At 39.1% G+C, this 15,500-nt stretch overlaps 1 protein-coding gene across 12 annotated transcripts in view; it reads left to right on the top strand.

Moving 5' to 3' along the window:
* HMBOX1 (homeobox containing 1) overlaps positions 1-15,500 on the top strand; it is a 204,360-nt gene that overhangs the window by 133,450 nt on the left and 55,410 nt on the right. For all 12 annotated transcript variants that reach the window (XM_081092879.1, XM_081092876.1, XM_081092880.1 and 9 more), the window contains exon 6: positions 14,082-14,235. In XM_081092879.1, coding sequence (XP_080949005.1) covers positions 14,082-14,235 — 154 coding nt within the window. The remainder of the gene's footprint in view (positions 1-14,081; positions 14,236-15,500) is intronic.

The raw sequence follows: 15,500 nt of genomic DNA on the forward strand, positions 1-15,500 counted from the left end.
TATGCTAAGTTTGATCATTTGTTAAAAGTAGTGGTCACTAGGTCTTGTTGTTATAGTTTATAAATAATCTACGGGGTGTAATTTTGCCACTGAATGACTCTCCTCTTTGACTGTTTGCCACTAGTCTTAGCATCCTTTGATGATGCTCATCTGAATCAGTTGCTCCAATGGAGATCGCAAAATGGTGATAGTCTAATCTAACATTCCTTCAGCATTTATTAGCTGGCAGTTTTTCTGCAAAGGAATTTCATTTTTAAATATTTTTCTAATGATATCTAGACATAACAAACCTCTCAAAAATAATGACTCTTGTTGCTGCCATTAGTTAAATGTTCTAAATTAGCACATTTCAGTAGAAATATAATGCAAATGACATGTGCAATTTTAAATTATCTAATAACCACATTTTAAAAGGTGAGAAATAGCTAAACTTAATATATTTTATTTAAGAAATATATATTATTATTCATTATTTAATCTTTCTTTCTCTTTGTACTGATTCTTTGAAATACAATATATGTTTTACACTTAAAGCACCTATGTCCAATTAGCCACATTTCAAGTGTTGAATAGCCCCATGGGCTAGTGGCTACTGTATAGGACAGCACAGCAGCACTTCAATCTCAGCTTACAGCAATCTTCCCAAAGATAGCACTTCTTCCATAATTCACAGCAGAGCAAATCACATGAAGAGGGACAGAGCTTGGCACTTGTCTGTCTAATTAATAGAGCAGCTTTAGGCTGCCTGGTAGCAAGGGTTCAGCTAAGTAACTAAGGAATTGTGCTTGGGGGTTTCATGACCTGGTCACATTCCACAAATTGGTTACCAGGGAGCACCAGAGAGATTGTCAGGATGTTCCAAAAATGAAGAATTTGGAGGGCAAATACTAGTCATTTGTGTCAGGCAGTCGTCCTCCTTAAGAGAAGGAATTTGTCACTTGTATTTGGCACTTAGAACAATGCCTAATGTATAATCTTATCACAGTTGGTGGTGCTAAATTTCCACACTGAGATTCAGGGCTGGGCTCCAGTCCCAAGCAGGAACTTGGATACCAGGAAAACAAATTAACTAGAAACAGGAAGGAGAGACCAAGGTGCAGCATTTTTGCAGTTGATCTGATACCACTTCCCACTGCAGAATACTATTGTTGGAATTCAGATTTTAGCACTGAGGTGGATATTGTGTTCTTCTGAAAATTATTGTTTTATTTTTAATCTTAGTTCCTATTTCAAGCTATCTTGGAACCAGAGCTAGGTTCACCCATCAGCAGGAAATTGGAGAAAATTGGAACTAAGGCATTGAAACAAGAAAAATGGGAAAGGACTAACATCATTCATCCAGCTGTTGATGAGAAGCTGTTTTCTTTATGGAGATAGTGCCCCTGTTAAGAATAAATTCCCCTAGTCATATGCATTTGCTGTTCAATAAAGTTGCATTGCCAACTATCCCTTTTTTTCTGGGTGGTTTCTGTTTGTTTGCTAGCTTTTTTTGTTTTTGTTTTTAGTTTGAAAATCAAATCTAGACTGGTTCTGAGTTCTCAAATTTTCTGTAGGACATAATTTGAAAAATGAGTTCATAATTGAGTCGGTAGTTTTCATTGCATAAACAGTAATTGGATGTTAGCAATTAAAATTTAATTTTTAAAGATTTTATTTGTATTTCAATCTTTATTATAAGAGCTAATATGCTATAGAATTCTTTCTAAAGATTAAGTGCTGGATAAGTGCAGTTTTATTTTTTGTTCAATTACAGTTTACATATAACATTATATTAATTTCAGGTGTACACTGCAGTGATTAGACATTATATAACTAAGTGATCATCCAATATATCTTGTACCCATTTGACACCATACATAGTTATCATAATACTAGGGGTCCAGTGCACGAATTCATGTACCTTGAAAGGAACTGTGGGCCGAGAGGCTGTGGTGGGCACAGGGGCAGGTCTTGGCTCATCCTCGGTGCCCCTGCCCGGCCCCTCCCGCCTCCGCCCTCAGCCCCCACGAGCTGACAGCACCAGCCCCTCTTGCACTCGCTTATGGTGCAGAGCGCCTGGGGCCGGCGCCAGCAGTGGGTGCAAGCAGAGGCTGCTGATCCCAATCACCCCTCAGGAGCACGGGGAGGTGGAGAAGCCCTCAGGGGCGATTGGGGCCAACACTGGCAGCAGGTGCGAGCACCAGGTGGACCACAGTGTGCAGAAGCAAAGAATTTTCAATAACCACCAGAGGCTCGCCCCAATGACAGTGACCAGCACCCTGCCTTGGTCTGGCACCCCCGCTCACCTGCTCCACCATCCTGCCACAGCTGAGGCCCTACATGTTCCATGCTCTGCTGCCAACGCCCACCATGTTCCATGTGTGACCCCTGGTGGTCAGGGCACATCATAGCAACCAATTGTTCAGTTGTTCGCCGTTTGGTCTATTTTAAAAAATACATATTTTATTGATTTTTTTACAAAGAGGAAGGGAGAGGGATAGAGAGTTAGAAACATTGATGAGAGAGAAACATCAATTCAGCTGCCTCCTGCACACTCCCTACTGGGGCTGTGCCCACAACCAACATATGTGTCCTTGACCGGAATCGAACCTGGGACCCTTCAGTCCACAGGCCAGTGCTCTAGTCACTGAGCCAAACCGGTTAGGGCCATTCAGTCTATTTGTATATTAGCCTTTTATTATATAGGATTATTGACTGTATTCCCTATGCTGTGCTTTATATCCCCATGACTATTCTGTTACTGCCTGTTTGTACTTCTTAATCCCTTCACCTGTTCACCCAACCCCCTCCTATCTGGCAACCATAAAGATGTTCTCTGTATCTGTGAGTCTGTTTCTGTTATCCTTGTTCATTTATTTTGTTTTTTAGATTCAATTGTTGATAAATATGTTATTTATTGCCATTTTATTGTTCACATTTTTTATCTTTTTTTTCTTCAATTCTCCTCTCCTTTAACATTTCAAGTAATACTAGCTAGGTGGTGATAACTCCTTTAGCTTTTTCTTGTCTGGGAAGCTCTTTATTTGTCCTTTAATTCTAAATGATAGTCTTGGTTGTAGGTACTTGCTTTTCATCACTATGAATATTTCTTGCCAATCCCTTCTGTTCTGCAAAGTTTCTGTTGAGAAATCAGCTGACAGCCTTATGGGAGCTCTCTAGTAGGTAACCAACGGCTTTTCTCTTACTGCTTTTAAGATTCTTTGTTTTTAACCTTTTGCATTTTACTTGTGATGTGTCTTGGTGTGGGCCTCTTTGGGTTCATCTTGTTTGGGACTCTCTGCACTTCTTGGACTTGTATGTCTATTATCTTCACCAGGTTAGAAAGGTTTCCATCATTATTTTTTAAAATAGATTTTCAGTTTCTTGCTCTCTCTCTTCTGCCCCCCATGATGCAAATATTGGTATGCTTGAAGTTGTCCCAGAGGCTCCTTACATTATCCTCACTTTGGGGATTGTTTTTTTCTTTTTCTCTTTTTTTTGGGGTGGGGGGGTGGGGGGGTGGGCAGGAGGGGTTGTGCTGTTCTGAAAAGGTGCCTTTTGCTTCCTTATATTACAAATCGCTATTTTGGTTCTCAGCTTCAGCTACTCTACTATTGGTTCCCTGTAAATTATTCTTTTTAAAAATATTTTTTTCTTATTTTTAGAGAGAGAGGAAGGGAGAGGGAGAGAAAGAGAAACATTGATATGAGAGTGAAACATTGATTCGCTGCCTCCTGCATGCCCCCTACCAAGGATTGAGCTCACAACCCGGGCATGTGCCCTGACTGGAAATAAAACTCGCAACTTCTCAGTGATGATGATGTCCAACCAACTGAGCTGTGCTGGCCAGGGCTGTAAATTATTCATTTTAGTTAGTGTATCCTTCATTTCTGACTGGTTATTTTTTATGGTTTCCATGTCCTTTTTTATACTGTTGAGGTTCTCTGTAAGTTCATCTACTCTTACCCTAAGTTCATTGAGCATATTTATAACCAGTGGTTTTGAACACTGCGTTAAATTCCTTATCTCTATTTTGTTTAATTATTTTTTTGGAGTTTTGTTCTGTTCTCTCATTTGGGACATGTTTCTTTGTCTCTTCATTTTTGCAGCCTCCCTGTGTTTGTTTCAATGTATTCGGTAGAGCTGCTACGTCTCCTGGGCTTGGTAGAGTGGCCTATTGTAGTAGGTGTCTTGTAGAGTCCAGTGGCACAGCCTCCCCGTTCACCTGAGCTATGCATTCCAGGTGCACAGCCCTCACCCCCCATGTAGGTTGTGTATACCCTTGTGTTATAGTTAAGCCTTGATTGCTGTTGGCATGTCAATGGGAGGGATTCACCCAAGGCCCATTGGCTGTGACCACTGTGAAGAAGCAGCTGTGCAGGTGACACCCCACAGAGCAGGACTTACTTTTGTGGTTCTCTGGTGCATGCTGAGTCCTCCCCTTGAGTGTGTCACTTGTGGAAGTGGTTGAATGGTGCTTTGACATGGTCTGAAGCTGTCTACAGAGTGTGATGGCTTGTAGGGCCTCCCAGGAGGTGCAGGCCAAAGTCAGCCAGGCAGTCCATGTTCTACCTGGGCTACCTAGCATGAGCTACAAAATGATCTGCAGATGGCTGCTACTTGTGCTGGGCTTGGAGGTGCCCAGGAGAGGCTAAGTTGTGAACCATGGCTGGCTGCTGCTAGTGCCTGGCCTGGGGCCACTTAGCGAGAAGTACGGAGCACTCCAAGACCAGATGCTGCTTATGTGAGAGATTTAAGAAAAATCTGAGGCATGAGGGAGAACCAAGATGGCGGCATAGGTTAACGCCGGAGTTTGCGGCTTTGAACAACTACTTCAAAAGTGAAACCAAAAAACGGAAGGGATATCACCCAGAACCACAGGAACGCTGGCTGAGTGGAAGTCCAACAACTAGAAGGAAAGAGAAACGCATACGGACACTCAGAGGAGGCGCAGTGCTGAAGTCAAATTCTGAGGTGCGGAGTGCGCGGAGCGGGCTGGCGGCAGAGGGCGCGGTTGGCGTTTTCAATCGGGAGGGAGTCGCAGACTCTGAGCTCCAGATCCGGGCGAGCCTTTAGGGACCCAGACTCAAACGGGAGAAGCGGGACTGTCTAGCTTCGGTCAGAGCGAGTGCAGCTTTCTCTCCCAGGTTTGCAGCGGGGCTGGGACTCAGAGAGGCAGAGCCCCTGGGGACAGGACTGAGAGCCGCCATAACTGCTCTCTCCAGCCCACCCTATTGATCCTGTGCGACCCGCCCCGCCCAAGCCCTGCACAGAGGCATTTGCCGGATAGCCTCAGGCAAAGGCTAGATTAGCACCTCCCTAGAGGACAGAAGTTCAGACCACTAGGGGGTGCACCAAGAAAGCATAACAAAATGCGGAGACAAAGAAACAGGACAAAATTGTCAATGGAAGATATAGAGTTCAGAACCACACTTTTAAGGTCTCTCAAGAACTGTTTAGAAGCCGCTGATAAACTTAATGAGATCTACAAGAAAACTAATGAGACCCTCGATCTTATATTGGGGAACCAACTAGAAATTAAGCATACACCAACTGAAATAAAGAATACTATACAGACTCCCGACAGCAGACCAGAGGAGCGCAAGAATCAAGTCAATGATTTGAAATGCGAGGAAGCAAAAATCACCCAACCGGAAAAGCAAAATGAAAAAAGAATCCAAAAATGCGAGGATAGTGTAAGGAGCCTCTGGGACAGCTTCAAGCGTAACAACATCAGAATTATAGGGGTGCCAGAAGATGAGAGAGAGCAAGATATTGAAAACCTATTTGAAGAAATAATGACAGAAAACTTCCCCCACCTGGTGAAAGAAATGGACTTACAGGTCCAAGAAGCGCGGAGAACCCCAAACAAAAGGAATCCAAAGAGGAACACACCAAGACACATCATAATTAAAATGCCAAGAGCAAAAGATAAAGAGAGAATCTTAAAAACAGCAAGAGAAAGAAACTCAGTTACCTACAAGGGAATACCCATACGACTGTCAGCTGATTTCTCAACAGAAACTTTGCAGGCCAGAAGGGAGTGGCAAGAAATATTCAAAGTGATGAATACCAAGAACCTACAACCAAGATTACTTTATCCAGCAAAGCTATCATTCAGAATTGAAGGTCAGATAAAGAGCTTCACAGATAAGGAAAAGCTAAAGGAGTTCATCACCACCAAACCAGGATTATATGAAATGCTGAAAGGTATCCTTTAAGAAGAGGAAGAGGAAGAGAAAGGTAAAGATACAAATTATGAACAACAAATATGCATCTATCAACAAGTGAATCTAAGAATCAAGTGAATAAATAATCTGATGAACAGAATGAACTGGTGATTATAATAGAATCAGGGACATAGAAAGGGAATGGACTGACTATTCTTGGGGGGGGGGAAGGGGTGTGGGAGATGCGGGAAGAGGCTGGACAAAAATTGTGCACCTATGGATGAGGACAGTGGGTGGGGAGTGAGGGCGGAGGGTGGGTCGGGAACTGGGAGGAGGGGAGTTAGGGGAGGGAAAAAGAGGAACAAATGTAATAATCTGAACAATAAAGATTTAATTAAAAAAAAAAAATCTGAGGCATGAGCCAAGACAGGCCAACTATTTGGAAAAGTCACTGGAAACAGCTTGGGTGGGCAGGAAAGTTGGTGGAGTGGGGTCTTGGAATCACCTGGTTGGGGAAAACAAGTGATGGAGACTCAAATATGGTGCCTGCTTACTGCCTCTGTTGGGGGAAGGCTCAGAAAAGGAACAGAGGCTCTGCCAACACTTCTGTCTGGGAGAAAGCTGCCCCTCCAGCTCTTTCTCTGATGGCAGACACTTCCGTTCCTCCCTGTATGTCCCTCATGGTTATTGAGCTGCTGTCCCAGAGCTAGAACTCAGAAGGAGCGAGTCTGAGTAAGTCCGTTCATGGGCCCTATAAGAGAACCTGCCCAGGACTCCAGCAGCCTCCCCATCACTCAGCCACAATACCCATTGGTTTTTACAGCCAGAAATTATGGGGACTTCTCTTCCCAGCACTGGAAACCTGAGCTGGGGAGCCTCAGGTGGGGCTGGGACCCCTCGCTCCTCAGAAGGGGACCCCCACAGCTGAGATATCCCTCTCCGGTGTTTATTCACTGTGTGGAACCAGCCTGTTTGTGGCTCCATCCTTCCTACCAATCTTGATGTGGCTTCTTCTTTATATCCTTACTTGTCGGACTTCCATTCAGCTAGATTTCAGGCAGTTCTCTATGGTTGTTCTGTAGTTTAGTTGTATTTTTGATGTGGTGGTGGGATGAGGCACGTATTACATTTACCTATGCCATTGCCTTAGACTTTAACATTTATTTTAGCTAAAGAATTATTATTTCTTCTTATTCCATGGACACTTTGAAACTACTATTATGTTTGGGTAAAATGAACTAAACTTATGTTAGCACCTAAGAATGTCATATCCACTGTCTAGTAAGTTGTTGCTTATATAGTATGTCAGAATCTTCTCTGCAGGTCATTGCAGAGATTATTAGAATTTGCCTAAATGTCCCTAGTTGAGAACTGGTTAAATAAATTTGGTAATCTGTACATTGGAATACTGTGGAAGCTATATATCTATTTTTTAAAAGATGGCTTTATAGGAATTGGATTTATATGTGATAATATTAAATTCATAAGTGAATAAAATAAGATATAAAACAATGAATATAGCATTTTGTCATTTATATACTCACACACACGTATGTATTTAAATAAACACAGAACATCTCTGGAAGGCCATATTAAGAGTTGATAAGGATAGCTCAGGAGCGGGGATCTGAGTGACTGTTAACTAAATAACCTTTGTCTCTTTCTAAATTTTGTACCATGTACTTGTACTATATATTCAAATTTTACATTTAAGGTATAATGAAAAGGAAGGAGGGAAGAAGGCAAAGAGGGATGGAAACAAAAGAAATTAATCTGCTTTGTTAATCTGCATTTAAAATATTAAAAAAACCGAGAACCTAGGTTCACATGGTATAAACCTGCTTTTGTGAATCTGTTAGGTAAAAAAAGTAAAAAATAAAAAGATGTCAGTGATTTTTATTAGTAGGCCCTTTTATTTCATAAACTTTTCCTAGGCAGGATAGATAGCTCATCAGAAGAAATGTAAGTAGTACCATTCCTTTGCATATATATTCTGAGAAAAAAAATTCAGAATGAAAAGGTACTTTGTCTCATTTATGTAAATTTAAACATTTCAAGACAAATAAAAAATGTTTGTATATTCTATTCCTGGGCTCAGAATATTTCTCTCTTGTATGCCTTGATTGAAGTTCTCTTTTTCAACCTCTTCACTCTGGATCCATTTGGGTAAGGCTTTTTGTTGTTGGTAGTGAGTTTGTGTTTTTTGTTTTGTTTTGGTTTGGTTTTGGTTTGGTTTTGTTGTGTGTTTTTTTGGTCTCTCTTTAAGGTGGATTAAGCAAGAAAAATAATAGGATGGGTATTTAGGTTATTATTACTGAGAATCTAAAACATAGAGATATAGTGTAGTTCTCCGATAAACAGAACCATCATCAGAATTTCCCAGCATAACCCAAAGCCTGCCAAGGCATATTAATAAGATAGTCTGATGGAAACTGATCAAAAACATTTTGTTTCTTATGAAAACATTTATAAGAAAGTGCCTATTTTTTAAAAAGAGTGAGTACTAAGTTCAGCATGGTTGACATCAAAAGCCCCTTTATTTAATTCAATTAGGCTCTATAGTCTTTTCCCTTATCTAATTTAAACATTACTATAGCAGACAGGGTTTGCTGAGTTCCTCTTGGCTCATGGCACAGATTCTGCATATTTCTAAACTAAACAATTAAATAAAGTTTGCCAGAGGCTTGTGCAGCAAGCACAAGAAGTAAATTTGGCAAACAGAAGTAATTCCTCCTCCCTTCACTGTTGCAGAGTGTCAGAGTCTCAGGGGAGTCATGTGTGTGACTTGAAGATGATAAATTACTCATGGAGAAGCTAGCTTTTATGAACTGAGTGGTGATGGCATGCTGGTAGTCATTCTTTGATTAGCTGATTGGGGAAGGTGCACCCAGAAATAACCCTGATAAGATTATATATACAAAGAAAACATTTATCAAAAGTTTCAAATCCATCTGCAAATTAGGAAGAGGTGTTTTTCCCCCCCTTAGGTTTAGAGTTGCTATATAAATGTGCAAAATTTTGTCTTAATGGGGCCCAAATATAAGGTGAAAAAAAATATTCCTGTAAAGAAAATAGGTAACACACTTCCTTCAAAGCGGGGTGGGGGGAAGTGGGTTGTTAAAAAAAAACACAGAACGCCTATATTTTATTTCAAAGGGGTTGTAAGTCTTATATATGCATTGTTCCTGCAGTCTAGTATCTTTGTATGTTTTTATCAAAGTCAATAATTTTGAACCCATTTTTTAGTTATTCATTGCTCTTTATCCATTTTGACCAAAGCAAGATGAACCAAGTTTTCCGGAACAAAATTCTGTTTATTCGAGTGTCTCCAGAATGCTTCTTGTGCTATTTTAAATACTGTTACATTGAAAAAGAAAAGGGACCAAGAAAAAAGCCTTTAATCAAAAGTAAAGTGATAATATTGTTTCAAATGAAGTATGTTTACAAGTTTGAAATTATTCAGAATTTCTACCTTCTCGCAAAAAATTACCTTGATTATTTTTAATGTACTTTTATTGATTTTAGAGAGGAAGTAAGAGGGAGGGAGAAATAGAAACATCAGTGATGAAAGAGAATCATTGATTGGCTGCCTCCTGCATGCCCCCTATGGGGATCAAGCCCGCAACCTTGGGCATGTGCCCTTGACTAAAATCAAACCTGGGACACTTCAGTCCGCAGGCTGCTATTCTATCCACTGAGCCAAACCAGTTAGGGCACCTTGATTTCTTTTAAAGTAATCAGGCCACTCCTCACTTTTTCCTTCTTTTCTCCCTCCTTCCTTCTCTCTCCCTTTCTTTTACTTCCTGACCAATTTTATTTTATCTAAACTTTTTACAAAAAACCTGGACAACACAGAATATTATAAAGAAGCATAAGTTATATTACCAATAAACCCCAATGCCAGGAAAGAACCATTATTATCAGTTGCCGTATTTCCTTCAATCTTATGATTATGTTAAGACTATTTGTATTCTTTGTTTTATTTGTACCCATTTATCACTCTACTTACCTAAGAAAGCATGCCATAAATATAAATGTGGCCCACTATCTGGAATTCCCTGACCTATTCCCCATCCTCCACCCACTGAAGCTCCTAATCTCTCTGTTCTTTTATCAGAGCCAGGACTTGGATGAGAGGACCTACTACCACTTCCAGTCTGTTTCTGCCTCTGCCTTGATCAATCATAATAACAGCTTGACTTTATTTTGGACCTTTTATCATGGCTGTAGAACAAAATTTACATAGTCTACTTAGATAAATTCCAGCGCCCTTGTCAGGCTGTAATTTGTTTGCATTCAGGAAAGTACCAAAATAAAGGTTTTTAAACCCTCCAGCACCATAGTTCCTTCTTACACCTAAACTTAGTTAACTTTGAATTAGATGCAGACCTAATTGCCAAGATATCTTGGCAGCATGGAATCCTTTTTCTTGAACTGTCTAAAATAGGATTTTAGTTTAGAGTTTCACAGTGTGTAGGCCAGGAATTTTTTAAACCAGGGGTCAGCAGCAAACTCTTTCTGTAAAAGGCCAGATAGTAAATATGTTAAGCTTTGTAGGCTATGTGGTCTCTGTCACAGCTATTCAACTCTGCCATTGTAGTGCAAAAAAAAAAGAAAGGACAATGTGTACATGAATTGGTATGGCCATGTTCAAATAAAACTTTAAACAATGGCAACACATAGTTTGCCATATGTTTTAAGTCATGAATCTCTAAATCATGTATGATGATATACTCGTTCATTACAGGAAGAAGTTAAGGGTTTTTACAAAAATAAAAAGCTATAAAAATATTCTGAATGATACAAAATGAGTTGACCATAAATGAACATATTGACAGATTTGAATACATAAAAATTAGGACCACAAAGCATACCATCCTATATAATAAAGAGCTAATATGCTAATTAGACTGAGCAGACCGTCTGGATGACCTTCCGGATGAAGCTGGGGCTTCGAGGGCTGAGGGAGCCGGGGAGCGAGGGCTGAGCCCCTTGCACGAATTTTTTGCATCAGGCCACTAGTTAATAAAAGATGAATGACAAACTAGAGAAAAAATAGTTGTAACCTATACATGACTAGCAATTGGTGTGGTTTGTATGCACCAATGAGATGAATAACAAAAGAAAAAAGGACATAAGATACAAACTCACAAGAAAAGGTGCATAATGGCTATGGTAAATAGGAAAAGATGCTCATTCTTACTAATAGTAAAATCTGTATTAAAGGGAAATTTTTTACCTAGGTTTATAAATGTGAATAATTAGTAATACTTATAATACTCAGTGTATCAAGGAACATGGGGAAATAAACTGGAGAATTATCCCACCACCTAGCAGCCAAAAACAACAAACATTATCTCACAATTTTTGTGGGTCAGGAATCCAGGCATGGCTTAGCTAGGATGGTTTGGCTCAGCATTCTCGTTAGGTTGTAGTTGAGTTGTCTGCCAGGGCTACAGTCACTGGGGCTGGACAGTGTACTATCAAGATGATGCACGTGAGTGTTGGCAGACCCCAGTTCCTTTCTGCCTGCTGGCCAGAGAAATCAGCTCTTCTCCACATGGGCCTTGCCATTGGCTCCCTGAATGTCCTTACAGCATGGCAGCTAGTTTCTCCTGAGCCAGTGATCCAAGAGACAGGCAACCAAGACAGGCTCCACCGTGTATTCTGTAATCTAATATTGGAAGTCACGTACCGTCACAGACTAATTCTGGTACAGCAGGGGGAGGGACTACACAACAGGTGAATAGTAGGAGACAGGGATCCTTGGGAACCACTTTGGAGGCTCACTACCATATTGCTTGTGTTGGGACTAAATAATGCTGAGGGCTTTATTTCTGTTCAGCTGGGTTCTGCAGTTGTCGCATGGTGTGTCCTGCATCTAGAATAGCTTTTCTTCTCAAATGTCTGGCACCTGGATGAGTTTGGCAGGAGCACCTCGGGGTTGGCTGGGCATCTTTCACTCTACCTGGCTAGCTTGGTCTTCTTTACAACATTGTGGTCTCAGGTTAGTCATACTTACGTGGCAGCTGGTTCCCCCAGAGCCAGCATCAAGGAGATCTGGTTAAGAACTGAAAAGCTTCTTATGACCTAGCCTTGAACTGTTTCCATTTTGTGATGCCAAAATGTGTCCCAGGACCAGCCCAGATGAAGGGCATGATTACCAGGAGGTGGGACTTACTGTGAAGGACCATCTTTAGAACCTATTCCAAAAGTTATGAGTAAGAGAGATTATGCTAGCTTGTTCTAAAGTGGTAGTAGCAAAAGGAAACAAATTGATTTGATTCTGGATATGTTTTGAAAATAAAATTGACAGAATTTGCCTTTGGACTGGATATCTAGTATGTGGGAGATATAGAGAAGTCAAAGATGAATCTTAGATTTTAGAGCTAAGCAATTTGAAGAATGGTGATGCCATTTACTCCAATGGGAAAGACATAAGGGCAACAGGTTTGGAGAGGGAAATCAGGACTGGGCATCTGTATAAGAGAATGCATATGATCTTATAGCCCTTAAGGAGAAATCTAAATACGTGATGATGTAGAAATACTACCTATGGTATTAATTTTAAGGTACAATAAATAAAGTATGATTTATATTATGGAGAAAGAAATGTATTTATTAATATGTGCATTATTGTTATTCCACATAATTCTATCCAGTTCTAACCTATTTTTCTAGGGCTATATCGAGTTTAGATTTTATTCTATAGGAACAGTTTAGATTTTATTTCATAGTCAGAGGGAACTTTTTGAAGGTTTTTGATCAGCAGAGTGATATGATCATAATTATGCTTGGGAAGATGAATTTCAAAGTGTGAAGAATGAAAGGACAGTGGGAGAATAGGAACTGTAGTCAATAATATTATAATAACTATGTCTGGTGTCATGTGGGTATTGTAAAGTATATGATTTTCTAACTACTATGCTGCTTATATAAAACTAATACAAAATAATATTGAATGTAAACTGTAATTGAAAAAAAAAATTTTTTAAGAAAGGAAGAACAGTGGAAGAGCCAGGGAGTGAATTCTATGATAGCATACCAAGTTACATTTATATTCTTTGAATGAAGTCTATGAAAGTCAAAGACAATGTTGCTTTTTGTTTGTTTGTTTTTGTTTGTTTGTTTTATTCATTGCTTCTAGCCTAGAACAAGCCATGTAAGAAGGTTTTAGTAAATGATAAATGAATGAATACATGCATCATCACCAGTTCAGGCTATTTGAGAAAAGGTTAGTCTGACCTAGTATAATATCTCAATTATAAATATATTTTTAATTTGTTTTAATTATATGACAGAAGTAACAGAAAATGGGATTTAGCATTAATAGGTAGTAGACCTATGGAGATCTGATTTTGTCAGTACACTAAAGCATATCAAATATCATCCTATTTTCTTTTATGCTATATGTGACTTAGAGTTTACCAAAATTAGGGTTATTTTAAATTCAGCTCCTGCCTGCTTGTAGGGCTCTACTTTTAGGGCTCCATTTTCTCAATAACAAAAAATCCTTTGAATGGTAAAGAAAATTTCTGAACATAGATGGGAATTGTTCAAAAGATTAAAACTTCCAAATAGGAATTTCAAAAGAGATTTTTCAGAGGAAGGTAGTCAGACTGTCACTGGGCTAAATATCATACTTATTCTCCAAAAGGGATAAATTTTGAGTTTTGTTTCAATAAAATGACACAAAGATAAAAGACAAATGACAGACTGGAAAAAAAGACGTAAAATAATTTAATGATGACTTTTTAAGGAAGAGTTTTTGTTTCTTTGGATTTTTATTTTGGTCAAATAATTTCTATTTTTAAAAAATATATAAATATCAAATGTATTGGGTCTGCAAGTTTCAATGAAGAGGCAAAAGTTTATTACTGCTGATTTCATGATATATTTAGATATTTGCTAAAAAATACTTGTTTATTTCAGGGGCTACGCTAAGTATGAGACCGGCCCCCATTCCAATAGAAGACCCAGAATGGAGACAAACGCCTCCCCCAGTCTCTGCTACATCAGGCACCTTCAGATTACGGCGAGGGAGTCGATTTACCTGGAGAAAGGAGTGCCTCGCTGTCATGGAAAGGTACAGATCTCTTTTTCCTTTGAGCAGTTTTTCAAAGAGAGACATTTTAGATAGATTTGGACAATTTTCATTTCAAACAAGTGATTTGGGATTTAGGTTCTATCTCTAAAAGTATTTCGGAGTAGTATAAATGTTGTATTATTGAAATAATACGTTCTTACCATTGAGAATTCATAAAACTTGAGTTAACATCTATAAATATAATTTAAGAAAGTCCTCAGTAACTTAAACTTTAGAAGAAATTTTTTAAAATTTCGATTTATATATTATATTTTAGAAAATCTCTTTGCGGTTTTGTTTTCAACAAAATAATTGAATAATTATATAGGAGGCCACTGAAATTTTCGTAAAAATTTTTCAGTTATAGTTAACATACAATATCATGTTAGTTTTGGGTGACAACTTAGTCATGAGACATTTATATAACTTACAAAGTGATCCCCCTCACAAGGCTAGTACTCATCTGACACCACACACAATAATTATAATATTATTGACTATTCCCTTTGCTGTATTTTATATCCCTGTGACTATTTTTATAACTGCAGTTTTACTTCTTAATTTCTTCACCTTTTCCACTCATCTCCCTAACTCTCCCCCCCCCCCCCCCCCCCCCCCGCATCTGGCTGCCATCAGTTCTCTGAATCTATGGGTCTGTTTCTGTTTTGTTTGTTTATTTTGTATTTTAGATTACACATATAAGTGAAATTATATGGTATTTGTCTTTCTCTGTCTACTTATTGCACTTAACACAATACCTTTTAGGTCCATCCATGTTGTCGCAAGTGGAGAGATTTCATTCTTTTTTATGGTTAGGTAATATTCCATTGTACATATGTGCCACTTCTACTCTATCCATTCAAATATCAATGGACGCTTAGGTTGCTTCCGTATCTTGGCTATTGTAAATAATGCTGCAATGAACATAGGGCTGAGTATATCTTTTTGAATTAGTACTTTGGTTTTCTTCAGATAAATACCCAAAAGTGGAATTGCTGGGTCATATGATAGTTCTATTTTTAATTTTTTTAGGAACCTCCAAGGTGTTTTCAGTAGTGGCTGCACCAATTTACAATCCTACCAACAATGCACGAGGGTTCCCTATTTTCTTTTATGTACACTTCTCAACAGCACTAGTTTGATGATTTGTTAATGATAGCTTTTGTGACTGGTGTGAGGTGATATCTCATAGTGGTTTTAATTTACATTTACCTGAAGATCAGTGTTATTGAGCATCTTGTTATAAGTCTGTTGGCTATCTGTAT

The sequence above is a fragment of the Myotis nattereri genome (genome assembly GCF_964212035.1).
Source record: "Myotis nattereri genome assembly, chromosome: 5".
NCBI lineage: Eukaryota > Metazoa > Chordata > Mammalia > Chiroptera > Vespertilionidae > Myotis > Myotis nattereri.